We start from the raw sequence: 27,728 nt of genomic DNA, 5'->3' as shown, positions 1-27,728 counted from the left end.
CGCACGCAACCGCCGCGCAGCTGCATGCGGCTGATAACAGCACAGTGACACAGCACCAACCACTCACACACACACACCTCACAGATCCATGAGTCCAAACAAACACACTCACGCAGATACACAACACACTGTCCTTCCTTACATCAACTCCACTAATCGAACAGAACACACACACACACACACACACGAGTCGGCATACAATACAAGACTTCTCAACACACTTCTATACATACAGTACAGTATATCACGGAGACCTGTTAAAAAAATCCCCACAAGATATCACTGACTAAGAAATGACCAGGGTAATACCGTGGTACTCTTCAAGAATCTTGGAGACTTGAAGTGGATATCATGTTGGACACATGATAGTGTATTACACTATAGTAAATATAATTGTTATATTACCATCTGATAGCAGCACCGAACATTTTTGTATGGGACTTAACCACACCCACATAAATACAAAATATATAAAAATAATTATTAAGTTCATAATTTATTTGATCTATTCATTTTTTATAATGCAATTTGATTTAATATGCAATTTTATTCATTTCATTTTGACATTTATTTTAAGACAATGCCTGTTATAGTACACGCTAATAATGAAGATGACAATAACAATAATTTAATGCATGTTTATTATTTAATTCTATTAATTATGCATTTATATATATATATATATATATACACAATTTCAGATTTCAGGTTTAACACACGGACTGTCTGTCTGATCCTGTTAACAAGTGCACCGTACGCCACGTCTAATTTCAATTGTGGAAGCATGTTTGGCAACCTCAGCCTGCTTTGCCAAGAGTTGAACGAGAACAAAAATGTTTGCGATTGGTCGATTTGTTCACCATAGTCCATCTCACTTCAACGAAAGCGCTTGCTATTGGTCGATTTGTTCACCATAGTCCATCTCACTACTAACATAAGCTAATAATTTGATGAACCTAAACCTATCCATTTTGGTTCATTCCTTTGGCAGACGCCCCCCTATCCAAAGTGACTTTTTGTGCATTCAGCATATACATTTTTACAGCATGCGTGTTCCCAAATGATATTTTATTTGATGCACACACACACACAACTCTAATATTGGAACACAATGTTTGTAAACGATAAAATTGGCGAATTGTGTGGGTACCTTGAGGATAATAGTGCCATAAGCATTCTTCAACATATTTACGACATCTCCGTGAGTCAAGCCGTCCAGAGACTGTGAATTAATGCTTACAATCCTGTCGCCAACCTAAAAAAATTACAGAGAATTGAAAAAGTGAATTAAAAGTAGAAAAGAATAAATATTGATACAAAACCAAATCTCCAGCAGTACCCTTTACACCCAAACAAAACCAAGTTGCTTCATCAAGAACTTATTTTACACATGCTAACAAAGTAAATGTGAAAGTACTTTAAGGCGATGTGTCCTAGCAGCCATGCCGTTAGCCTGGATCATAGCGATGAAGATGGGAATGTCGCCCAGTGGACTGCCCTTTCCACCCGCTATACTGATACCCAGAGCATCCGTGGGACCCTGAGAGAGAAAATTAAAGAAGAGGAATTAAAAGCGAACCTTATGGATGCTTTATATACAGATATCTGAAGGATTGCCATCTTACCCGTGTGATCTCGACTGTACGGAGGCCTGGCTCTGTCGTTGGATGGGTTAAAGACAAATATTTGAGTTGAATTTTAGGAAAATATATTTTAGAATATTTATAGTTATTAAGAAATGCAACTAATCTTAAATGTTTAAGAACAAAAATCGTTCCTTCGAATAAAATGACAAATTATGCATTAATATTATTTAACATAATTAGAATTTAAAATGTAATCCAATTAAATAATAAACTAATAACTATGCATTTTTAACTGTTATATCCGAAAGCAGTGTGTAAACTAACGTCACTTAATCGCAATAAAAAAACGAAAGTTTGCGGATTATTTTGCACTTTTGACCCTGTATTATGTTGCGATTCCAACTTTCTAGTAACATTTTCGTTAGTTTTCCGTTCGTTAGCAACCCTCTATTTTATTTACATATAAAAGCTAGTTTTGCTGCTAGCCATCAATGCAAAATCGTTGTTTCACATCTGATTTACCGCAGTTTAACGGTTACTCTAGTGCTGCTGTGATAGGATGGTTGATGGTACCTGTGCTTTCGGTGTTTGGTTCAGTGATAGCTTGGCTGTTGTTGCTGAGAGTTTGAGGAGGCGGGGCTACCGCAGGAGGCGGGGCCACTGTAGATACCGTGGGGATGGGCGTGCTGCTGTTGCCGCTGACGTGACTCATCTGAAAAAAACAAGAGAACAGGATTGCTGGTAACTTGATGAATGAGTGGACACACATGCAACGAACGCACATGCCAGGTTAGTGTTTCTTTAGGACAAGTGATCGCATGCTGACGGTAACACACATTTGACCACCGAGGCCCGTCGGTGGCTCGCCCGACCGCTATCGTGCACTAATGTTTGGGTTAGAGTTCTGCATGCTGAAGTGCTGATTTTAAGGCGTGAGTTACAGCAGCAGGGAAGCCCGACCTGGCCGTGCTGGACGGGGACTACAAACCTGACTTCCCTGAGAGGTGCGTCTGGACGAGATCCAGGAGGCAGCCTTCAGTCGGCCCAGTTCCAGCAGCACTTTTCCCCTGGCGCACTACAGGATCACAGCATACATGTTGACACACACACGACACGGTGTCTTCTTGGTCAGACGCTCGCATAGCACACTTTATACATATGTTTGGGAACATTTATACACCAGATGCTACAACACAAGAGCCCCTCTTGTCAAGACAGCCCAACTCAAGTCAAGAACATTGAGCTCAACATTTCCTACAATTCCATCTGCTGACAAAATACCATAGATTCGCAAAACACATCTCATTCAAAAACTAACCAAAGAAAGATTAAAAGAAAAGTCTTAATACTGTGAAATATTATATATTGATTGTCAATAACTCCAATTACAAAAAACAGGTGTTTAATCATGTATTTGAGTGAACCTGTGATTTAATTACCATGAAAAAAACACAGCGACCTTCAAATAACCAAACAAACCGCGACATCTAGTGGTAGAGTCCCACAGCTGCTGTGTCGACTAAATCTGGGACGTGCCAGGCTTTAGGTTTTAGTTCTCACCTTGAGGATGGCTGCGACAGCCTCCTGTGAAGCCTGTTTCATGTCCTCTCCATCCACGGCCAGGATCTGATCACCCTGCATCAGTCTGCTGTCCAGATCGGCTGCTCCTCCCTTCACCACGTCCGAGATAAAGACGCCCTTACCGTTTCTGTTGAAACCACAGTGAGAAACGCAGTTAGCACACAAATAACTGACGCTGGAAAAGTGTACGAAAAGCTGCAAATGGATCTCAAATCTTAGTCTGTAAAATGTTATTTGTCGGACATTTGTTCTAATAAATAGCATTGTAGAAATGTAGAAAAATCTTTAAAGGAGATGTTCAATTCGGTCAATGACATGTCCGACGTCATGACTGAGGCAGGTCAGTTTGTCCAAAGAATGACAGACGCATGAAGTGTTTGTGGGAAATGATTTTGGTTGTACCCACCTCTTACCGACGATGCTGAGACCCAGCCCTCGCCCGGTTCTCTTCTGCAGTTCCACTTGAAACACGTCAAGGTTCTCCTCGTCCCTGTATTGCGCCTCGTCTCGCAGGACTGTCAGTCGTACTTTTGACGGTGTTTGCCGTAAAGCAGCTATTGCGTCTTCGTGAGCGACGCTGCGCAGGTCCACTCCATTCACCTACAAAAAAACTGTTACCTTACGTATAAACCAGAAACATAGATTTATTGAAGACTTAAATATTTTGCATACTACATACTGTATATTGGATTTACACAGGTTTCAGAGAATGACAAATATGAGTAAATCTATTCTGTAGAAAATAATACTGGCATGACGCATTGCAGGATGTGCTGTAATATATTCTGCCATGTATGCCTGTTTTTGCTACTCTTTAGCAGCAGGTGGCAGTATCGTATAAGTTTAGCAAAGAGTGAGAGCAAAGATTTTGCGAGAGCCAATAATTCAGACAGTTCTCTCTGGTCCTATGGGCGGCACAGTTTTTTAATCCAGACCCCTTGCTTCTGGCTATGAATGACATTACATACAGATGACCAACAGCCTCACAACGCTTTCACTCACACCCACAGACCTCTAGTATCTGATCTCCTGCCCAAAGTCGACCGTCTCGTGCCGCTGCCCCCTCCTCATACACTTCATGAATCACTATGGCATCCTTAAAGAGAGAATAGTAAAGATAACATAAATAAGATATGTCATCATAAAAAGATATGTCACTACTCACATAAAACATAATCTGTCATCTCAAAAATACATCTTCTTTAGAAAACGTTGCATGTTTGCACTAAAACATAATTCAATGAGGATTATTTGAAACTACTTGAGAACAAACTTAATCCGTGTTCTCCAAAATCATCGCCTTAACATTTAACTTCACGTCATCTTGCTTAGTCTTACTCGAAACCGGATAAAAACTATGTTTGAGAAAATGTTTTAGTATTACTAATAAATGTTGAAATACAGCATGCAAAAGTGAACTGATCTAAAATGATCACAAGAGATTTTAAACAGCGATAGGAGACTTATTGTACCATAAAAAACACAGTATCACGTTTAAAATCCGTTGATAAGATACACACAGAGACACGTTTTTCCCTGCTGTAAACCTGCGAGGCCCGAGGGCTGGACCTGTCGACTCATAGGATCATTTCACAGATAAACTAGCTCAGCGCTGCAGAATTATGATGGCGAGTCAGGCGGTTTACTGATAAAAGCCTGAGGCGCTCTTCCACTGCGCAGCCGGGCAAACCCAGCGACTGCAGACAAAAAGCTCTCGCTGTGACCTGCCTGTGCGAATACTGCCTGAAACCCACTAGACACAACGAGACACGACACGATACAGAAGCTCTCTAAATCGTTCGAGTGTAAATCTAAAATACGATATCGCCAGTGAACATTGGACATTTAGTACCGTACCAATTGAGTATCTTTCCCCCCGACTATACTGAGACCCAGTCCGGATCGGCCTTTCGAGATCTCAATAACGGTCTCCTGTCCTGGAACGATAGGACATGCAGCAGGATCTGAGGAGAAAGAGAAATGAGGCATTAAGATGATGCAACTCTTTCACGACTCGCACGTTAAAAAAGCATTTAAAAACAAATGTCAGAGTTCAAAGACGCTTAGTCGAATCCAAAACGCAGCATTGTGTCGTTTGCATTTCAACTGCGATCGAACGAGCGCAGAGATAGCAGAGAAACATTTAGAAAGTCTAAATAAAAAACAGACAAGGCAAGAAGAGATGTTGGACCTTTGCTGCAGTCCTCAAAGTCTGGACTGGTGCCGCCGGATGGAATGGATGATCCTGAGGTCAAGACCTCCAGAGAAGCTGCCGTGGGCTTGGAGGGGTTCCTCTGGCTTTTTGGAAGACTGGTGCACTGAGGACGATCCGTGACGGGAGGAATCAGATGAAACAGAAAGAGGCACGGAGGTAAATTTGTCACTCGTCGTGCTCCATAACGCTGGAGCGCTTTTATGCTGAGGAAACAAGCTGTCACCCAACTAAATTTGAATAATGTTCTTGGGCTCATTGCGTATGATTCCTTTATAAAATCCATTATAAAAATGAAGGTGAAAAAATGCTGCATTCCAAGGTAGGGAGGTATCAAAGTTGTACATTTTCTGTCTCTCGAGATCCTTTGATCGATTTTTTAAGGTAGCATAAATGTTACTTCACTGCTTTTAATATCCCATAATCCTAAGCAAGAGTGCCCACAAGGGAGGTGATTGGTCAAGCAGTGTAGAGCTTAAAAATTGTCAATTGTGTACTTTCTATTTTCACTTTTTACCATTTTAATAGCATTTCCAACCACTTAACGTTGTTATTCATTATTTACAGTTGAAATATAATTATTTTATGCTACCTGTGAAGCCCCTCCAAAAGCTGTTTGTCAAGTCATTGCTGACAGGGCTACTCACCTGTTCCTCATGAGGTGTGGGTGACTGTTCGCTGGTGGACTCCAACACTTTCTCAGTAGACTTGAGCTTCTGAAATTATTAATAGACCTTATTAGTTTATCATCCAGTATTTAATAGCTCCATTATGAAACCCACAAAGTAATTTTTTATATACTTAGGGGGGAACAAATAATAGCGATAGGCTAGTTTCACAAGATGTTGCCGGTGAGCTTTTGCAACGCCAGGGTTATACCTGTCAACATTGGGGCGACCCTGAAAATTTCCCTCATTTTCAAATCTCAAAGACCATGCATTATATAAATGACGACAAAACAGAATATTAATTCAGCACAAGTTTATTTATTACATGTTACATGTATTATTTTGGTTACTTGCACCAGGAACGTCATTAGTTGGGCATGTTTTTGCGCCTCTTGGGCCCATTTGTTCTTTACAGATTTTTCATGTTGGTTCACATCACTTTTCCCTCCGTGTGATACACTAAATCCTTGCAGCAAATTTTGCAAAAATTATGATTTGGCCCGTTGTTGCTCTTTGTTGGATGATCTTCCATATAGCTGCTATATTACTTCCTTCTTTTTGTCCCCATACAGTGTAATATGACTGGAAAAAAGCTCAACGGCACCATCATGTGCAACTAGCGAATTGAATATGTTTTTAAACTGTAGTACGGCAAGTAAAACTTTATGCATTCATTTTTTGGTAAATTTGCATACAGTTTACTGCATACTTCCCATCGAATAGTATTGTTTTCGTATAACATTGTAAAAGCATCCTCCCGGATGTTCCTCACCTCTCCCTCTTTGAGGTTCGTCTGCGTCTGATCTCTAGGCGTTACGCTTGGGGTGGAAACCATGCTGGGCTGTTCCTGGATCACAAGTCAAACAGGTAGAATAAAACACGAGGCCCTACATACTCCCCTCAGAGCCTCAACTAGGTCAAAACTACACCATCCGCCTCCATCTAGGACAGAGTTACGCTAAGGGCTGCGGATGATGACAACGGGCTGGTGTTTAGAGTCAGGCACCCCGTAGGCAGTTTGAGGCTTCAACTGTTTGTTTACTGAAACAAATCCACATTTAGCTGGTATGAGATCGGAATGACAATAAGCTCAAAATGCAAATGGCCTGGTGCATTCTTGTACCATATTTGTTGTCATTTCACTACGAAAGAATAACAATGTCATTATTTTACGCTTTCCACTACTGTGGGATTTAAACCAGCTTGTACCCGATATGCACCTAAACAGCACAAAGTGCAACAACGCGGGAAGCCCAAGGGTGTTGTTAAAGTGAGGACTCACTTTGATTTGCGTCAGCTCAGGTGGGCTAACAGGAAGACTCTCGGGAAGAGGAGGAGGGAGCTTCTCTGTTGGAGGTGTGATGGCTGGTGTATTGAGATGCGTCTGAAATAAAATGTACAATCAGTTCTGTCGAACGTTTCTGATTCTCGCCTATCTAACGTATGAACCACACACAAAATGTACTGACCTCGGGGTATAGAGAGGACGGCTGGGTGGGGAAGGGAGGGACAGCCATTCGACTGAGAGCATCTTCATTTCTATTAAAAGAGAGAGAAAAGAAGTATGTTCGTAGCAGAATTACATGTCGTAAATGTAAAATCTTTTAAATTGTGTGAGAATATTTTTATTATTACATTGAACAATATGACAGAAAACTACAACAAGACAATACTGTCGAAAAACAAACTACGTCGTGAGAGACGGGGCTCCTTTAGAAGAGGTTTTAACCGGAAACCAAAGAGATGAATTAAAGAGGCACGGGGAACTGGGAAACATGACACAATCGATTGTGAGGTCTGGAGTGGACACGTAAATGTTACAAAACATGTCATCTTGAAACTAGACCTTGAATAGTTTCGATTTGTTTTTGCACCCTTAAAAGTGAGAGCAATAAAACCATGTGAAGGTAAAGAAACAAGCAGCTTTGTCGAAGATGCCAATTTCGTTCTTCAACCTCCCTGCTCCTCATGTTCCCACACGGCTCTTGATTCAGATGGTCTTCTCTCAAATCGATAAGGACTGGGGGCAGATGAATCTGAATTGAGATTTGCTTCAAGACGTCCTTTCTAGACGCAATAGCAAGCAACATCTCTCTCGACGGCCCTTCTTCCGTTCACCTTGGCCTTATTGTCTTGCCATGCTAAGTGACCTTTTCCCAATAAACATTGATTCGGTTTCGGCAAGGTAAGGTCGGGAAGGCCGAATGGAATTTATGAAACTATCAATTCTCCCAATAACCTCTCCCAGGCAGATTCACCTCCAAAATCCACTTTGCCATTCACGTCATAGGTGGATGCATTTCCTTCCTGCCAGGTTACGTGACTGTTGCAATTCACCACGAGCCCTTTTCTCCATGACACCGTCATCCGCAGACAAACGACCTTTGACCTGACGAAGTCATTTACAAGGACTCGCTTTCCGTCTATAACAAAAATGATGCTGAATTCTGCGACTCCACAGGCTAGACTAAGGGTGACTTAATACGCACATCCATCAAGTCTATTAATATTTAATAGCACGTCAACATATATCGATAGATGCAAACCGAGCAATCACGTTCCTGGGAATTCTGCTAATACGCTGTAGATGACGGTGAGATATGTGCATCTTTACACAGCTGTTATCAGCCAAACCTGTCATTCACACAACATGATGAGTTTAATAAAGGTTAAGCTAACAAATACTCGAATGAAAACACTATCTTTATGATTGAATGAACAATAACAGTAAATATTCCCATAATCCCCTGCTTTATACTGCAAAAGCTACTACATTAAGATGTTTTGTAATTACATATTTACTGGTTTAAAATGCTGACAGGTGTTAAGCTAAATGCAACGCTATTGTTTTTCAAGGTTTTTTGTTTCTGTTAGACGTTCACAATTACACAAAAATCTGCACTACGCACTTAATTTAACGATTGAGCTCCCTTCAAACTTACGAAAGCAATAACATCTGAAACATAAAAAGTCATCATCTGACAGAGTTATTAAATGCAATTCTACATTTATTTCAAATGCATTCAACCGCTTGTGTTTGCACTCGGATGTGAAAATGTAATGAAGCTTTTGGAACAGATTTGGACTGCTTAAACTCTGCAGACTCTCAACGTCTCCATCAGAATGCTTTATGATCCCAATTACCCATGGAGCCTTGGGTTTTCTGCTTCATCAAAGAGTTGGGTCATTTAATGACGGAAAAACACAATCCATTTGTCAATTTCTGGCAAGATGGAGAGCTTGGCTTGAGAAACTGTGAAAAGAAGAGTTTCTACAAATAAATGTCTAAAAGTCAATGCACTAGCTATTAAGACCGGTACTAGGCTGGTCAAAATTCATTGCATGCTAAATTGTAAAATTTTTCTGCTCTTAAATTGACCAATCATTACTTATTAGATAATACAAAATACCAATTTCTATTATGTATAATTTTTTATCATTTTAATTGTCAGCTGGATATGTTTGGAGGGGCACAAGAAAAATCTGCGAGGGCAGTGCCCCCTAGACCCGGCTCTGCTGGCTATGAAGCATTATATTACAAGGTTCTCAAAAAAATTGTCTTCGTATTCTCCAAATTAAAGTGATCGTAATTGCACTGCTCATGTCATATACACGCTGTATCTTGCATCGTGAGCATCGCAAAACTGGATTAATCTTCACCTTCGCCCAGTAACCTCCAGTAAAAATGTACTTGAGCAAAGAATTAATACACAAAACTGAAATGACAATCATTGTAATAGAGTAACAGATGGGAGTGTGTGAGGAGATCCAGGCGGATCTTACGGGTTCATCTGTGAGGTCTCTTACCTGACCAGCACGAGTTTCACCTTTGTCGCTGCGCTTTTTATTATGGCAGACGCGTTCTGGTGGCTTCTGCCGTACAGCACCTGGTTGTTTATCTGGAGGGCCAAAAAGAAATGCTGTTAGCAAAGGACAAACATGTAATGTAGGCATATTACACAAACGTCAGAGTATTTATCGCTTGAAGTCGTCCGAAGTGTAGGGATGTGAGGAAACAAGCAGGTGTGTTAAACAGGAGCTAAGAGTCTACACGCATTCATGACGGGTTGAATTGTGTCTCCGATAACCCGTGACCGAGTCATTAGCCGGGAAGCACTAGTGGATTGTGACTAATGCCACAGTGTGTTGGGTTTAATGGAGATAGAAATTAGATGAAGGTCAGCGAGCAAGGCTCTGCGCCTCAAATTCCAAAACAAAACAGCATTCAGACACGAAGGACGAATTGTTAAATTAACAGAGAATTTGAGGGGGAAAACAAAAATCATGCAGCTTAGAATTTTAAATAATTGATATTAACTTTGGAGTTACTGAAAATGTATTTAAAGGTCCAATGTGTAATTTTTTGAAGGATCTATTGACAGAAATGCAATATAATATATGTCTTTAGAGGTGTATTATGACCATGACCAAAGAAGGGTTATGTTTTTATCATCTTAGAATAAGCTATTTCTATTACATACACCGTGGGTCGTCTTGCATGGAATTCGCATGCAAGACGACTCTACGGATCCCATTTCGAAAATACGTAATCTCCATCAGCAAAGAAGGGTAAAGCAGTAAAAAAGTGACAACATGTTAGTCCTGTGTCAGCCACCGTAGTGCTTGGAAAGGGAGGGGGGAGTGGCGGAGTAAGCCGTTGGTTGCAATTTATAATCTTACCACTAGATGCCGCACAATTTCATACACTGGACCTCTCAGAATGATAAGAATGAAATTCGAAGTGAATTGAAGAAGAAAACAGGATATTGTAATATTTTCAGTATAAATTGCCCATAACCAAGTTATTATACACAAAACAAATGGGGCATTTCGAAAAACATTAGATGCTATTTAAAACGTAAATTAAGGAATAAAATGTTGTGTGACTGTGTTGGATTTCTATTAATACATTATGCAACGCATTACGGTTTGTGTAACTTCAAGAGAAAGGGCTTTAAGAGAAACAGTAATTAGCAAGAGACACAGAGAGAGATAATGAATCTCAGAACAGGTGGCTTCATTTGAAATTCATCTGGCTGTTTGAGGAAAAACAGCCGCACAGGAGCGCTACTCGTGTACACATTTACATTTAGTCATTAAGCGGGTGCTTTTATCTGGAGCGACTTACAAATGAGAAACATCACAAGCGATTTATCATACAAGAGATGACAAGTTTCAAGAGAACAGAAGCAACAAGTTTTAAATAAATCGATGTGACCTAAAGCGATGTGTTTCTTGAAGGTTGTGATGGTCTCAATACATCAGGTGAAGGTTGAATGAGAGAGAGTGTGAGAGAGAGCTAAAAACAGAAGAGCCATAGAACTAAATGACGTTGACAATAATGGAAGCCACTCATCTCCTCCAGGATTACAAGGGGCTCAACAAGAGAAGGCTATTACCCAGAGAGAGAAAAAAAACAGTTTCCCAGATCCCTCTAACACAAACCCATAAGTAATTCACACGGTGATTCCAAACCATAAATTTGTTACAAATCTACCGCATACCCACTCTTTCAAGGTCACCTTTACTTTCAACTGTGCTAACCAACTAGCATGTTTTTTTTACCTCCAACAGCTCGTCGCCCACTCTGATGCGTCCATCCAGTCCGGCCGGACCCCCGGCTGGGATCCCCACCACAAATATGCTCATGCATGACCGATCCCTGTTTCCGGCCAGGCTGAGTCCCAAACCGTTGCGATCTTTCTCCAGCTCCACGATCAAGAGCTCACCTGGCAGTTCCGCGTACCTCTGCCTGATCACCTCTAAATGCAAGTAAAGAGAGAGAGAGGCAGCATCCGTCGTTACACATAAAATGAGAGTCAAAACAAAAGCTATTATGTTCCGAGAACAAGTACAATGATAAAGGTATTGTTTACATGAGTGCTTGTACATCAAGCTGTGCACAGTAAACAGTATTGACATGTAATCTAAAAAGAAGTGTCCGGGGAGCAAACACAATATCGGGCCGTATCTCATTTCAAGAACGACCGTGTTTATTTGTCCTCAGTACCTCGACAGGGCCGTTTAGGATATCGGGTAATTTGCGTGTTATTTGCGTCAACGTATGTGCGACGATAAATTTGCATGCTTTTTCATTTAAAGCTAGTCGCAATCCATTTACACTCGGCTAATCTGAATATATGTTTTCCTCCCTATTGCAAAAATGTACGCGGTTGACCGGGGCTCACAAGCGGGATCATTTCGAACATGTCGAGTTGAAAGATAAACTACACAAATCCAAAATTGGTCATGCACCCTTAGTAGTGCAAAATTTCATCTGTTTTTGACTGGACAAAAATGGCTTTGTGTCAGCCAGCTGTCAACATTAGGTTGCATTTCATGCAAAACCTGCTTTTTAGCAGAACCGACTTCATCCCTCTGACTTTCTCTGAAGGCAACTTTGTCCCTAAGAAGTCTGTATTATAAGGCTGTTATTCAAATCTGGCAGAGCAAGACTTCAAGTGAGAAGTCTTCCCAGCCAGCTGCTTTGAACCTCAAAAGACTTCAATGCATGAAGAGATTTTTGAGGGTTCTTCTGAACTCCCATCCCCCAAAAAAGACCTGTAGGATGTTTTTGAGCTATCAAAGGAGCCCAATGGTGAGAGTCTCCGGATGATAGGGAACAAACTGACACAAAACCTTTTTAGATGGAGATGATCTCCCGGCTGGCATTTACTACATTGACTATAATTGACTACGACGCATAGTATCTCCTCAACTTATGACTTTCTTGTCCAGAAACCTCTTAGGGAATTCAAATTTCTACAACTAAAAATGTGTAAATGTAAACTGTGGACATTGTAGACATTGACAGATGGTTGATGAACATGCAAGAACCCAGAAATCTCTTTTTCATTCCACGTCTTCTCAACTAGATTCTTCAAACATTGGCAAATGTTTTATATTAATATGACTGTTCTGAGCACACGTGCATGAGGACACTTGGGCAGAAACACGTGTCACATCTATCTAGAAGGCCTATCTGTAACCTTTCACACCATAACACCATACCCTTGCGTTTATTTCCTATTTTACGCCATTGTGTCTCTTTAGTGGGACATTGTGACACGCAAGCGCCATATACGAGAGCCCTAATTAAAATCTTTAGGACGACATAAACCTTCTGCAAATGAATGGAGCGAGAAAAATCGCACCCCCAGCATGAGGAGAGAGAGTGAGCTAGGTTAAAATAAACAAGCCTGTCTGTTTCTGATAACTGGCACAGTCCATTAAAAGCCGATCTCACACCTCATCCGCAGAAGGGGAAACATTTCGCAGGGGTTTTAAAGAAAATTTTACTCCACCACACAGATACTGAATAGCAGAAATTTGTTCAATAGCACAGGTGTTGTATACCTAATATGTTACCTTCTTTTAAAGGGACAGCTTACGAGTACTTGTAACCAAACAGTTCTTGACCACCATTGTAAAATGACGATGGTAGTCAAAAGTGGTCCAGAACTGTTTGCTTTCCTTCATTCTTAAAAATATCTTCTTTTGTATTCAACAGAACAAAGGAATTGATACAATTTATTGACAAATTAAATTTCACTTTGCTGATAGCAAAACTCAGTCTGTTGGAAAGAGAGGAATGCAATTCATCAATAACTTATATTTGTTTCTCTCAACAGCTTTGCCTGAGACAGCAAAACTCTCTCTCACTGGATGGACGGATCGGTGCTCTATCCACACAAATCCATCCCAGGCTAGTCCTTTATCATGGCCTTAAGAGATCACAGCATCCCTCACCTTCGTCATTCACGGCTGGCGCCTTTGAATCGATCAGTCTGCTCAAACTCTAATTTATCTCGTGGCTCCGGACAAAACCTTGTGAGCCCGCAAGGGGTAAACAAACCTCCTAGCATCGTTCATTTGTAACTTTGTGGGTACAAAATCGTTTCGAAAGTATTCTTTGCGTGTTTGTGGGTCAAACGAATGACAAACAGAATTTAGGTAAAAGTGAACCTCAGGTAGGTCCAACAAGGCACTGACAAGCTCTGATTTCCCAGGATGAGGATTACAAACTCCCCAGTGACAGTCAATTCATTGTTATGATAGCTAAAGACGTGTGAAGTGAAAGCAGGCGCTCTCGCACACATCTGCAGGGGAGGCAGACCAGCTGCTGGTGGTTTAATTAGAAAACAGTGAGAATTCGAGATGATGGGAAAGGCTAAACGGGATGAGAGGGGTGGGAAAGGTCAGAAATGTTCTGGAAAGATGGCATTACACCTGACTAAACGCATTTGCATAATTTTATCAAATTCATGTCATTCAAAACCTGTGTATGACTTATTTCCGGCAACACAAAATAAGATATCTTGAGAAATGACTCTGTGGTTTTGTCAGGTTGTTTGGTTCCCAACGTTCTTCAAAATATCTTCTATTGTGTTCTGCAGAAGGAAGTGCTAATGAGGGTTAATAAATGACTAAATAATTTTCACTTTTGGGTGAACCGTCCCATTGAAGGTCCGATCAGAAAGAACGCGCTTTTGGTTGACTCTTTGAAAAGAGCAGCGCGCAGTGGTTTTTTATGTTGCTAGTAAACCACTAAAACGGTTGTCCTGTCAGTCAGTTTATAGCGCGAGCGATCTAGTTGCTGTTAATCGTCATATTATCAGAAACTAAATAAAAATACTAGCGGAGGGCGCTTGGTCTGACCTTGCTTGGTTAACCCGCGTCGGCCAATACAAGTTTCTCTTTCATCATTGAATGCCACAAAAATGCCAGGCCCCCGCTGCACATAAGCACCGAGCAAAACGATCACTGCCAACTGAAAACAATTGAAAAGAGGCGCTCTAACAGCAAGAAACGTGTTCTGTCTGATCGGGCCCTTAGGGACTGTCATTGGGACCATGTCAAACCTTCATTATGAATGGAGATGAATGACAGAGCCACTTCAAAGTAATTAGGGAGCGATCGTGATTGGACTTAGGCCCGAGAGGGGTGGCATTGCCTTTTAACTCTAATACTACAACATCTAAACACTCTAAAAAAATAATATTCTTCATTAATTATTGGAAAAGGTCTGGTAAACGGGTCGGATCAGAGAACATCGGTCTTTGATGTTGGTAAGCAAATGTGTGAGAACAGAATAAATTTTGCAGAAGGGAGGGTTGTAAATCAAGAGGGACGTGCAGGTGCGGCTTGGGATAATTCAATATTTGTCTCTCAAATTGAATTTGGCTGGAGGGAGGTGGGGATAATCTGATAGCCCGTCGCTGGGTTAAGGGGGACGCATGCGGTGCCCAGACACGTGCTCGCGAGCATCTGCCTCCCTGTGAAAACACAAATGTTACCGGGATGTGAATGTATTGTGGTGATGTTTTGGGGGATTTACACAGCGTTTCTCCTTCAAAATGACCTTAATAGTAAAACTGAATTAAAACGCCTCATAGAAAAACAAATGACACTGTACGATTTGTAAAATATCTGCCATGGAAAAAAATCAATACAAACTTTCACATCTTTGCAGTAAAATCGTGTTTTCCCTTAAGCCTGCAAGAGAGATACTGAAGCACAGTGATGTTTCCATCTTTCAAACAATCGTCCGCACACATTTGAACATCTCATAGTGTGTCAACAATTATTACATATGATTATCCTCAATTGTCTTCTAAACAAGCAATAATCATCAAGCTCCAATGAATTACTTGCCAACCTCACCAGCCGACTAAACTGTCCGTCCCGTTTATCGTCCGGTCCAGAGCTTCGATGTTTCACTTACCACTTTCACAATCCCTTTAAACAAATCTGAAACCGCTCCAACATTGACTTAAAACAACAGATGCTTCAAACCAAGCGGTCTCCTTCTACAGTATGTACAGCCACGAAATAATTAAGCGATCATTACAAATGTTTATTCATCAGCATTTCTACATGTATTGTGGTCATTCCAGTCCAGTGTCTGAGTTTCAACAAAATCAAACCTCAAGACAAAGTCATCAAACAGCAATGTGAAAGAAAACATAGCAATCTCTTTTCCTTTTCTTAAATATGTGTGACTGTTGTATTGCTTAAAAGTGAATATGTATTTGAGATCTTAAAAATACAGAGCATATTTTCTGTCATCTTGACCTGCTACACCACTTTAAATTTTCTGCAAATAAATGCAAATAGAAACTATTTTTTTATTGAAATTTGTGAGAAATATTCGTAGAAGTTCCCAGAATGAACAAAAATGATAATTTTACCTAAGCACAACCCTACAAATAGTAATGCGAAATGAAATTGTGATGCATTAAAACTGAAAAAGAGAGAGAGAGAGTTTGGTTCTTCAGGTGGTTGGCTTTGGTTAAAACCATCTTCTGTATATACTGCAATTCCTAAAGTGTGTGAAATCTCTGCATTGTGCCTGCAGCACCGCACACACACACCTAGAAAGCACTTTCATAAACGAAGCGTTTTCATCTGTAAGTGCTCACAGTGTGTGTGTGTGTGTGTGTGTGTGCCTGCACGAGCACTGCAGTGTCTTTCTGCAGCCTCATTTGTTCACACACACACACACGCACACACACATCTGTCTTTTAACCACTGTGATGCACCATCACTGCAGTGTTCAAATTAGCAGTCAGATCAGCGCATACACAACTGTACCGACACAGACCTGTCCCCTTATTCCTGCTAAATAACAAACCAGTGCCAACCATTGAGTAGAGATTTACGCATTATACATGTCATGCCATTTAAATGATTGATGAGAAAACTACTGAATAAAGTAATACAGTCTACAGTTATGACACCTTAATGTGTCACTTTTCAGCTCACTTTCATTATACTGTACAGTATAATGAAGTTCACCTTGTGATTCACAGAAGAAGGTCAAACGGGCTTGCAGAGACAAACATGAGCAAACAACGACTGATTTTAGATATCTAGTTTACGTTTCTGAAAGTATAAACTGACATTGTGCAACACTCTTCATATCTACATTTAGTAATTTATATATTTATCTACATTTAGTAATTTATATATTTATCATTACCCCCAAGCAAGCCTGACACTAATAACTGCCGCCCCATCTGACACTTCTGCTAAATAAGCGTACGTCTGATGATTTACATAACACTTAACCACAGCAGAACGGCGACACGATCTATTAGACAATATCACGCTGGGTCTTTATTAAAAAGCTGTGGATGCCAGCACCCCCGCCAGTCTAGTGTCAAAGTCGCGATATGCCCGGGCAAAGTCCGTTTACGGAAGTCGTGCCTCTCTGCGGCCATATTTGCAACGCCTCTGGTCCGCTTTTTACGTCATAGCAAGTCCACAGTCCTATCTACTTGAATGGGGGAAACTTTAAATTAAAACAGCATATATACACAATTAAACAGCATATTTCCGATCAATAGTTAAACATGACAAGAACTGTATCATAAATTTCATTTGATTAACTTCAAACGCCTCATGACGCGCAAGCGCCTCACGAGAGCACCGCCCCAGAGAATCGTCAGACTTTATTGATTGACGATTGGCTTGTTTTACTGGGAGGCAGGACTTCCTTCGATTAAGCGGCCATATTGATGGTTGCATTCCTCATCATTCATTGTGACAGCAGTGGTGGATCTTGTTAATATTAATATCTTTGGCCCGGGTCAGACTGAGCTTCAGACGAAAGCGGGAGAAGATGCAGCTATGCTAATGCGGGGAGAACTGAGAGACTTTAAAAGGTTGCAGTGATCCCCTGTGACACGACGTGTCACTGATGCATGATCTCACAGGGTTTACTCTGGCACGGGACTCAGATGCAATTGATCTTTAGTTTTTACACACTGGGAATTACATTTGCGGTTGGAAATGATGCGCAGCTTATACACACACAGGCTTGCTTTTAATGTGTGGTGTGGGTTTGATACGATCAGACCATCGAGTTTAATGAGAGAGAGATAGTGTGGCGTAAGAGAGAGAGGGACAAGATCTCAATCATGGGGCAGTCATATTTCAAAATGACACTTGCATGTGAATGCAGTAAGACACCGTTTTCAAGAGCAATCCTAAATGCATGATAGTACTTTGAGCCAAAAAGAAGAGGGTTAAGAATGAGTAAAAGAGAAGGAGAGAAATCTTAGCTCAAGGTTGCTAGTCTGTGCCAATACTATACATGGATTTATGAAATGAAGAGGATAGTGTTTTACACATTGAGTCGGAATAATGCTGTCCAATGCAATGGAGAAAGAGATTTATAAGACATTTATATTATGTTTTTAAAGATATGGCACAGGGCGACGGACAGGTACAGGGCCAGGTACAGGACGACGGACAGGTACAGGGACAGGTACAGGGAGAGGGACAGGCACAGGGAGAGGAACAGGGAGAGGGACAGGCACAGGGAGAGGGATAAGGACAGGGACAGAGAGAGGGACAGGCACAGGTACAGGGAGAGGGACAGGCACAGGTACAGGCACAGGGAGAGGGACAGGCACAGGGAGAGGGAGAGGGACAGGCACAGGTACAGGCACAGGGAGAGGGACAGGCACAGGGACAGGGCCAGGCACAGGGAGAGGGCCAGGTACAGGGACAGGCACAGGGAGAGGGACAGGCACAGGGAGAGGGACAGGCACAGGGAGAGGGACAGGCACAGGGAGAGGGACAGGCACAGGGAGAGGGACAGGCACAGGGACAGGGAGAGGGACAGGCACAGGTACAGGCACAGGGAGAGGGACAGGCACAGGGACAGGCACAGGGAGAGGGACAGGCACAGGGAGAGGGACAGGCACAGGGAGAGGGCCAGGTACAGGGACAGGCACAGGGAGAGGGACAGGCACAGGGAGAGGCAGGCACAGGGAGAGAGACAGGCACAGGGAGAGAGACGTGTACAGGGCAACAGACAGGTATATAGTGAGAAAGACGTGTACAGGGCAACAGACAGGTATATAGTGAGAAAGACGGGTACAGGGCAACAGACAGGTATATAGTGAGAAAGACGAGTACAGGGCAACAGACAGGTATATAGTGAGAAAGACAGGCACAGAAGGACAGGCCAAGAGAGAGAGACAGGCAGACAAATAAAGACAGGAACTGAGCAACAGACAGGCTGAGGGAGAGAGACAGGCAGGCACAGATGGAGAGACAGGCTTAAGAAAAGAGAAGATGGCCACAGGCAGTGGGAATAAAGACAGGAACTGAGCAACAGACAGGGAGAGGGAGCGAGACAGGCAGAGAGAGAGAGACAGGCAGACAAATAAAGACAGGAACTGAGCAACAGATAGGCTGAGGGAGAGAGACAGGCAGGCACAGATGGAGAGACAGGCTTAAGAAAAGAGAAGATGGCCACAGGCAGTGGGAATAAAGACAGGAACTGAGCAACAGACAGGGAGAGGGAGCGAGACAGGCAGAGAGAGAGAGACAGGCAGACAAATAAAGACAGGAACTGAGCAACAGACAGGCTGAGGGAGAGAGACAGGCAGGCACAGATGGAGAGACAGGCTAAAGGAGAGCGTTAGGCACAGGTGGAGACAACCAGAGAGAGAGACAGGAAGGCACAAATGGAAATATAAGTAGAGAGACAGGCACTGAGAAAGTGTACATCCACAGATGGCGAGAGACAGGCACTGAGAAACAGACAGGCTGAGGGAGAGACAGTGATGCAGAAAAAGAGAGATGGGCACTAACACACACATATGGAGAGACAAGCAAAAAGCCACAGGCACTGAGAAAGAGACATGCTCGGGAAGAGACACAGTCACCTCCGCTCAAGGTTTTTGCTTTGTAAAACTGCAGAGCTACTTTCACACAGCTGACAGAGAGCACAAAGTGTGTGTGTGACAAACACAGCAGAAAGAGTCGGAACCATCCAGTTTCTGCATTACCCCTGGCTTAAACCCTGAATACACCGCTGTGCTTCAGTGACCATGAACACACACAAACACACACACAGGTGCATGCACAAGGTTAACACAACCACACACACCACCGGCGATTACAGCGTAGAACAAAATCAAACACTGACCTGACACCATAGTCCATCCTTTACACTGGCTGCACACCAGATCTTACGGTATCCATACAGTAGGTCCCTCTGCGTGTGTGTGTTCGTGTCAGCGGAACGCTACTGTTAGCAGGTCCAACCATAGGTGAGAAGTCATGGTGTTGTGCGAGCCAGCGTGGGCGCTCGATCTGAACACAGTGAGCAGTGAGAGAGCAGCGCTGTGCTCGGTGTGTGCGTAAATGATCTCGCTCTACACACACACACACACACTCGGCATCCCAACCCCTCCCCTTACCTCATAAATTTATTTTTCAGTCTTCTCTGTATATACAAATAAAGCGGTCTCAGTTTCCTGTCATAACACGGTAGCATTTTGCCATCTACACATGTAGTATTTAAAGGGACAGATCGCCCCAAAATGAATATTGACTCATTCTCATGTCATTCCAAACCTGTTTGACTTTCTCTCTTCTGCAGAACACTAAAGAAGATATTTTGAAGAATGTTGGTAACCCAACAGCGTTGGCCCTCGTTGACTTCCATTGTATGGACACAAAACCACAGAGACATCTCAAAATATCTTCTTTTGTGTTCCACAGAAAAAAGACTCATGAATAAACTCTTAAATGAAGAAATGAAGTAAAACATTTCTTCTGTGAACTGTCCCTTTAATTAAGCAAAATTAGGGGTCGATCCTCTGTCCCCTTGTGTTTCAATGCATAATGGTATATTGATCGAAGCTTCCCTTGTCAATCCACATGTTACGTAATGATCCCGTCTTACAACACACACACGCACGCAGAGCTCTGCTGTTATTACTTTCTTCCACATGTGAATAGCCAGAGGCTTGAGTCAGCACAGAACAATTTGTCGCGAAATAAGACTCGCGAATGGCCAATTCGACTTCAGAGTGGAAAGTGGCATCACTCTGCTCTAGCGTGTCTAATACGTGTCGCTCTCGCTCTCTAAGGGGCAACGCACCGGCAAAGAATGACAGACCCGTTTTGGTGTGCTTGATAGATTCCGATTTTTACCCAACATTTCCATACGGATTTCCTAATGCAAAGCTGGAAAGTTCTTCATTGGCGAGAGGGAGCAGATTTCATTCGCATTCAGTCCCGTTCTACAATTAGCCGGGCATGTGGGAGGAAACGGTGCGATTAACCAATCACAAAGGAGCCTGTCTGCTTTCAAGTCCATTACACCTGCACTGAAGCGCAGCTTCAACCAAGCACACTAATCTGCACCTCGCAAGGAATGCACTGGAACATTCTGAAGCTTTTTTTGTCGAACAGACAAATTGCTCCAGAATCGAACACGTATACGCCAGAGGGCAGTCTGTGTCGGCACATCGGTCACGATTACAAATAGCTTGGAGGTTTTTTGTTGATGGATGGTGGGTGTCTGACTTAAACCACGCTTGGACCGTAATGATGCCTTTGATTCCATTTGGGCGAAATGACGATCACAAAGATTAAAGATCACATTTGTCCGAGACCCGACCGAGAAGTGGTAACGGATCTGTGATTGGAGATTTATCGTCTGTGAAACGATAGCGGGCGAGATGGGAGGGATAAACAAGTAAATTAAACGGACAGATTGAGCCATAATGGATGGTGAGACGAACCAGCGGGCATTTAGCAGAATGAGGGTGCTCGATTCCTCACGGAAAAGGTTCACTCATCTCTGCGTGAAGCTCCATGTTCAGAAAAGATCGGAGTCAAAACACACTTGCTGTAAACGCCATGTGACCTCTGTTGATGACTCAAGCAAAGAAACACAAAGACCTCACAGGGAAGTTTCATTTTGTGTTTACTTCGCTTTGAACCAGAAGGGGAATTTCACAGTGCCAGCTGTTCCGTCCCTCAATTGGTATTTTAAGGAGCACAGAAGCTATCGTCTCTAAATTAGGACACCGAGGGGACGAGAACAATGTTCTTTACGCAAGGACAATCTAATCACCAGGAGCTGTTCTATGTTGTGTATGGAATTTATTTAAAGCAACAGGGAAAAGAACAAAAGCGGCGTCATTAAACAGGCTGTGAAAATAGAGAATACAGACTGTGTTGTGCACTCACTTAAGTGTTCCTTTACTTTATGAAACCAACCACATTTTGCTCTCAAAGCACAACCATATTGTGCGCCTGTAAAAATAATACGCTAAATGGGTTTCAACAAAGGCAAGTTTTAAGTCCCCATGTTATTCCAAACCCATACAGACCTTCTTTTTTCTGTGAAACTTGTCTTGTCCGTTTACTAAACCTGTATACATTTCTTTGTCCTGTTGGATGCAAACAAATATTCTGGGGCACCATTGGCTACCATTGCAGGAAAAACTTTATAATTCTTTGTTCAATTCCTAATATTCCTCAAAATATCTTTCTTTGGGGTCAAAAAAGAAATGTATACTTGTTGGGAACAACTTGGGGGGGGGGTATCCCTTTAATAGCTAAACACACATACTCAAGCATTTCACAAAATGAATACACATGGAACGGAATCTGACAATCTTGGTCCCCGTTCACTTTCAACTGCTTCGGAAATTCCTCCTCGTGTTCAACAAAAAAACATACACAGAAAAAATTATTTTGAAATGACACGTGGATGGCAACAGCGTTTGTATTTTTAGGTGTGCTGTCTGTCCCTTTAAGACAGCATCTGCCAAGTCACTATGCTACCTTTAAAAATCAAGATAACAATGCTCAGCTTTCAAATCAGATCAATGCCAGACTGTTGAGCTTACTAATGGCTAACCGGTGAGTCTTTACTGACAGCTACATAGAGAGCAAGGGAGAGAGAGAGAGATTTGATGGTTTGTTTTGGTGCAGGACCATTTTTTCCCAGGCAAGTATATATGAATTAAGACGAAAGCTGAGGAAACTGGGACGGCACCAGACAGCTCTAAGAAAACTGCGAAACACTTTAATAACTGACATAGACGAACCCTTGTGGAGGAAAGTGTCCTAAATACACAACAATGGAGAGATCAAAACCAAGAAAGAGTGTTTGCGGTTTCTTCACAGAGAAAAAGGATGAAAAAGCAGTAGACAAAAACAAAACTAAAAATATCTGGCGAAAACAGACATAAAAGTGACTTTATATAATTGCAGAATTAAAAAAGTTGCGATGGAACGATGAAATCCGGGCACATCGCGGATCAGATTCGAACCCTTTACTGTCCACGTGAACACCGCTGTAACTAATAGCACCGTTTCTGTAAATCACTTCACCACATGTTCCGCAAACAACCAAGAAGTAATATTCTCCCACAATTATACAAGTGAGCAATTTCCATGATGCAGTGAAGATTTAGCATGAGGTAACTGGGACGGCGCCAGAGCTGTCAGGGTGTGTATTCACAGCACTGGCAGCTGTGCCGAGTTGGGCGGCACTCTGAAGAACGCGTGTATACGTGTGTCTCTGATATTAATGGTCGAGCGGAGCAGGCTCATAACTCTGACATTAGGAAGAAGCCGTGGCAATTACGGCCCTATCTCTGGTCCTGGATCAGTATGTCCCGCTCCAGATAAACGAGGGCCGTTTCCCAGCCAGCGCTGATGGATTGAAGATCACTTTCTTCCGCCCCGGGCGTCTCGACACATCTCTTTCTGTCCCACTATTAAAGAAGGCACTTGATCTATAAGACAAAGACTGCAAGGACACAACAATGTATTTTCGGATAGTCGGAGCGGAATTTGCTGGCGGTTCTTTCGCAGAGGAAGCAGCGGTGTGAACGTGTGATTGTTTAAATAATGCTTGGGTTCAATACAAGCGAAACTCAGTCAACATCAGCGATATAATGTTGACTACCAGACACAACCTTTTTTTTTGGGAGCAGAAATTAGGATCAGAAAAAATACAGTGTGTATGTTATTTTGTACATAACAATATTAGCAGAGTCAAACGATGAATCGTGATTAATCGCGTCCAGAATAAAATTTTGTGTTAACATTATGTGTAATTTTGTATTTATAAACACATACACGCATATATTTAAGAAAAATAAAAATTATTATGCAGAGTACACCAGACATATATTATGTTAACACACATTTTATTCTGGATGCGATTAATCGCGATTAATTGTTTGGTGGCCCTTAAAAATATATAAATATTATTTCATGAAAAAACAATTTCGATTTGCGAACAAAATGACCTGTTCATTTTTTGTGCTAATAAATGTAAATACTTGGACTATGACTGCATTAAAATTACACTTTAAAAGCTCCTCCGAAGATACAATACCATCATACAGAGATAAATTCACTACTCTAGGAAAATGAAGCAGTTGTCTTACTATATGTACTGTATTTCTAGCTGGACATGTTTTGTTTAGATAGATGGATGAGCGATGTTGATTGACAGCGTCTTAAAATTGTAAAAGAGTCTCCTGAATAGACTCGCATGATGGACTCTCCGAGGCTCTTTTGATCCTTTTTCCTCGCTCCTTTGACTGAAAATCAGATTCGAGAAGAGTCCTGTCACTCACACATCACCTCGAAGGGAAAGTCTAGCGCCATGTTTCAATTCTCAAAAATGTGCTTATTGAGTTTACTGATGGGAGAGAGTAGAGAGGGAACATGGCGCAGGTCAGATTCAAACCTAAATCTCCAGAATGAGCACAAGAAATGTCTCTGCAGAGAATAATAAAAAGGCCAAACTGAATGACTTGAGGTAAACTGGTTTATTACAATCAGTGCTTTGCTAATTTAAATACATAAATAGTAATCTGCAATAAATAATTGAATTTTTAAATGTAGAATGAAAAAGTTTAAATTGAAAAACAAAGAAATTTGCCCAATTCCAGTTCTTAAGTGATGAATGAAAATGTTAGATAAGTGAATCAAGAACATCCACAAATTACACTATCAAGAAAATGCAAAAAACGGATTAAAAGGCGATATTTCACCCAAAAATGAAAATTCTGTTATTATTAATTCACCCTCTTGTCATTTCAAACCTGTAAGACAATTTCCTGAACAAAATCTGATATTTTGAAGAATGTTGGGTACCAAACAATCCTGACACCCATCGACCTCTATAACATACACAAAACCAACGCAAGTCAATGCATAACAGCGTTTGTTTTCCATTTTTCAGTTTGTTTTCATATAGGTTTAAAATGACAAGAGGGTGAATAAATGATGACCAAATTTCATTTTTGGGTGAACTGTCCCTTCAAGAAGAGTCCAACCTGAACCTAAAAGATGACCAAAAGCCAAAGAAGCCCCAACCAAGAAACAACGGACAGAGAAAAGCAACCCGCTAATGCACAACACGCTTCCACACACCACCAAAAACCCTGATGCAACACACCTTAATCACAGAGCAAGCCGCCAAACAACTACCCTGAGACCGTCCTGCCCACAGCAGCATATCAGCCCATAACAACATCTTCAACCTCAAAGAACAGAAGCAACAAGAGAACACGAGAAAAGAAGAATCCTTGATGATATTTTATTCCTGGGCTCTCTTGACAAGAATACAGATTACTATTGGGGAATTCCTGGACATATAGTCGCCTTCACTAGCCTGCAAAAGAGAAACAGAGATATTATTTGAACTTTCTTTGATATGCGTCCTGTCAGGGCTTATAACAGGTCTCGCTTAATGCCAAAGTGTGTGATGGTTAAATTTATTTTGTACTCACACACACACAATATCATAATATGTTTATACTACATATAACTTAGAATATAGTAAAAGGAACAGTGTGACCAAAATATAAATAAAAAAGCACGGTTTTAAAAATGATTAATTAATTAGTAATATATATGTAATATTTTATTAATATTAGTTATTATGACATATCAAAACACTTTGCTAGTCTCTCTATTCTCTAACAAACACTATAAGGTTCAACCTTCCAGGACATTACACTGTTCTGAAGCATTGTAATCTCATAATATACCGTCCTTTAGGGAGAAAAAACTGCTCAGGCTAAGCAATTTGGTTTAAATATATGTACGAAAGCTGTCAAGGTTTCAAATGAATGCTGATACTCATAAAATCAACCCTTCACCGACAAGCACAAAACAGCCGCACTTACAACCCGGTCCGAGAAGATGCGAGAAAACTGATGAAAGGATAATGAGGTGACGGAAACAGAGAGTTAAGAGGACACGGCTAGTGAAATGCATATAAGGTACAAAGTGAGGCTTTCTTGATCACTTGCTACTTTCTCGGTTCTTGAAAGATAACATTCGCAGCAAGTGCGGAGACTACTACTCATTAGCTGCGCTTCATTACGGCTCTTAATTAAGGCAAAGAAGATCGAGACAGCGTCTCTGCAACTTGTCAGAGTGACGAGTCACGTTCTTCTGGAAAACCAGAGGAGAGAAGATGAAAGGCGGAGGATTGCCAAGACTCGGTTCTTGCGATTGCCACAGCAATGTGTAAAAATTTCATGTAGTTAATGCGAGTTAATATACTATCGGCATCAGTATAGGCAGCAGCAGATATCTCTCTAAATGATCGGATATCGTATCAGAGGAGAAATTGGTGCCTCTCTAATATTTATACGACATGTCTCCCATTCTACATGGCCAATATTTGAGCAAATTAAGAGCTAGTTTCACATGAACACATTTGATTTGCTTTCTTACGGCGCATGATTTGTTTGACACTTTTAACACGGTTGCTCAGCTCAGAGATCAGTAAAGGTAAAATCTGAATATTTCAAGGTCAAGATGTCAATCCCAAAGGAAATAACAAGAGTTCCAATTATCACACGTGCTATGAAAAAACGACAACATTTAGAGCTTTGGATAAAAGCCTCTGCTTAACAAATAAATGTAAAACTAAGAAAGAAACCATGACAGGTAAGGGCAGGAAGACTGTTGAGGCCTCCCACAACGATTCTGAGCCATAGGGGTGCCATAGACGAAGAAAGCTCTGACATTGATGGCAGTACATTTAACTGCTGTTTGGCTGCAGTCCACGGGTCCAGTGTGCTAATCTGTCGACGTGCGGTCTCCGGGCACACACGCAGAAGGCTTCACGCAGCACGCCGGATATGAGCGGGGCTGCACGGGAACATGCGCACAGCGGGTAAACACACGGCCTGCCAAACTCCTGGAATGACTTGAGTTATTAATCATGCAGCAGTAATTACAGTAGGAAGGGAGGGAAAGCGACGGCAGTGGCATATCGGCCACTCATACATGCACACAAGCACACTACTGGGAATAGCAGAAAAAATGTTGAGGAACGTGCTCATGTGACAGAGTGACGAATCTGAGACTCCGATGATGTTCTGACAAAGGGAGTAAATCAGGTTACCGTGTCACGCTTGGCAATCTTTTGCTTTAAAAAAGAAAGAGTATTATACTGTACAATCCATGCAATTCATCTGCAAGAGTGCAAAATGATGGCAAACGTCGTCGAGTGTGTCTGGTTTTATGCAGCTGACAGTGTGGAAATGACATACGGGAGGGACTAAGGGGCGTGACCTCTACCCGTACCTGGGATTTACCCCAGGACAATCTCTGCCAGAAACATCTACAGCCTGAAGTGCAATGACATAGAAACAACCGAGAGAGAGATCTACGGGTGTGCCATTTTAAGCAGGTGGTAGCATTAAGGTACACTTGCAGGTCCGTGCAAAACAAACACAACGTCAAAACATCCCATCTAAATCACAATAACGCAAATCTAAAGGGAGACCGTTATTCGTCGGCATCCAAGTCACACACGTCAAGAGGATGACTGCTGATCCCAGGCCACAAAGCAACGTCCTCCCTAAAGGTGTAAAACCA

General features: G+C 41.8%; 1 protein-coding gene across 7 annotated transcripts in view; it reads right to left on the bottom strand.

Moving 5' to 3' along the window:
• patj (PATJ crumbs cell polarity complex component) overlaps positions 1 to 27,728 on the bottom strand; it is a 66,034-nt gene that overhangs the window by 3,636 nt on the left and 34,670 nt on the right. For 4 of the 7 annotated variants that reach the window (XM_079471338.1, XM_079471339.1, XM_079471340.1 and 1 more), the window contains 16 exons: positions 11,613 to 11,809; positions 9,855 to 9,946; positions 7,517 to 7,586; positions 7,330 to 7,431; positions 6,820 to 6,894; positions 6,027 to 6,095; positions 5,359 to 5,485; positions 5,025 to 5,131; positions 4,180 to 4,263; positions 3,574 to 3,767; positions 3,147 to 3,294; positions 2,575 to 2,661; positions 2,160 to 2,298; positions 1,626 to 1,657; positions 1,418 to 1,540; positions 1,151 to 1,255 (listed from right to left, as the gene is read on the bottom strand). In XM_079471338.1, coding sequence (XP_079327464.1) covers positions 1,151 to 1,255; positions 1,418 to 1,540; positions 1,626 to 1,657; positions 2,160 to 2,298; positions 2,575 to 2,661; positions 3,147 to 3,294; positions 3,574 to 3,767; positions 4,180 to 4,263; positions 5,025 to 5,131; positions 5,359 to 5,485; positions 6,027 to 6,095; positions 6,820 to 6,894; positions 7,330 to 7,431; positions 7,517 to 7,586; positions 9,855 to 9,946; positions 11,613 to 11,809 — 1,751 coding nt within the window. The remainder of the gene's footprint in view (positions 1 to 1,150; positions 1,256 to 1,417; positions 1,541 to 1,625; positions 1,658 to 2,159; positions 2,299 to 2,574; positions 2,662 to 3,146; positions 3,295 to 3,573; positions 3,768 to 4,179; positions 4,264 to 5,024; positions 5,132 to 5,358; positions 5,486 to 6,026; positions 6,096 to 6,819; positions 6,895 to 7,329; positions 7,432 to 7,516; positions 7,587 to 9,854; positions 9,947 to 11,612; positions 11,810 to 27,728) is intronic. The other 3 variants (XM_079471342.1, XM_079471343.1, XM_079471344.1) reach the window with 1 other exon arrangement.

The sequence above is a fragment of the Barbatula barbatula genome (genome assembly GCF_947034865.1).
Source record: "Barbatula barbatula genome assembly, chromosome: 13".
In the NCBI taxonomy this organism is placed as follows: Eukaryota; Metazoa; Chordata; class Actinopteri; order Cypriniformes; family Nemacheilidae; genus Barbatula; species Barbatula barbatula.
The sequence above is the reverse complement of the archived record's forward strand: the minus strand, read 5'-3'. Positions and strand labels throughout refer to the sequence as shown.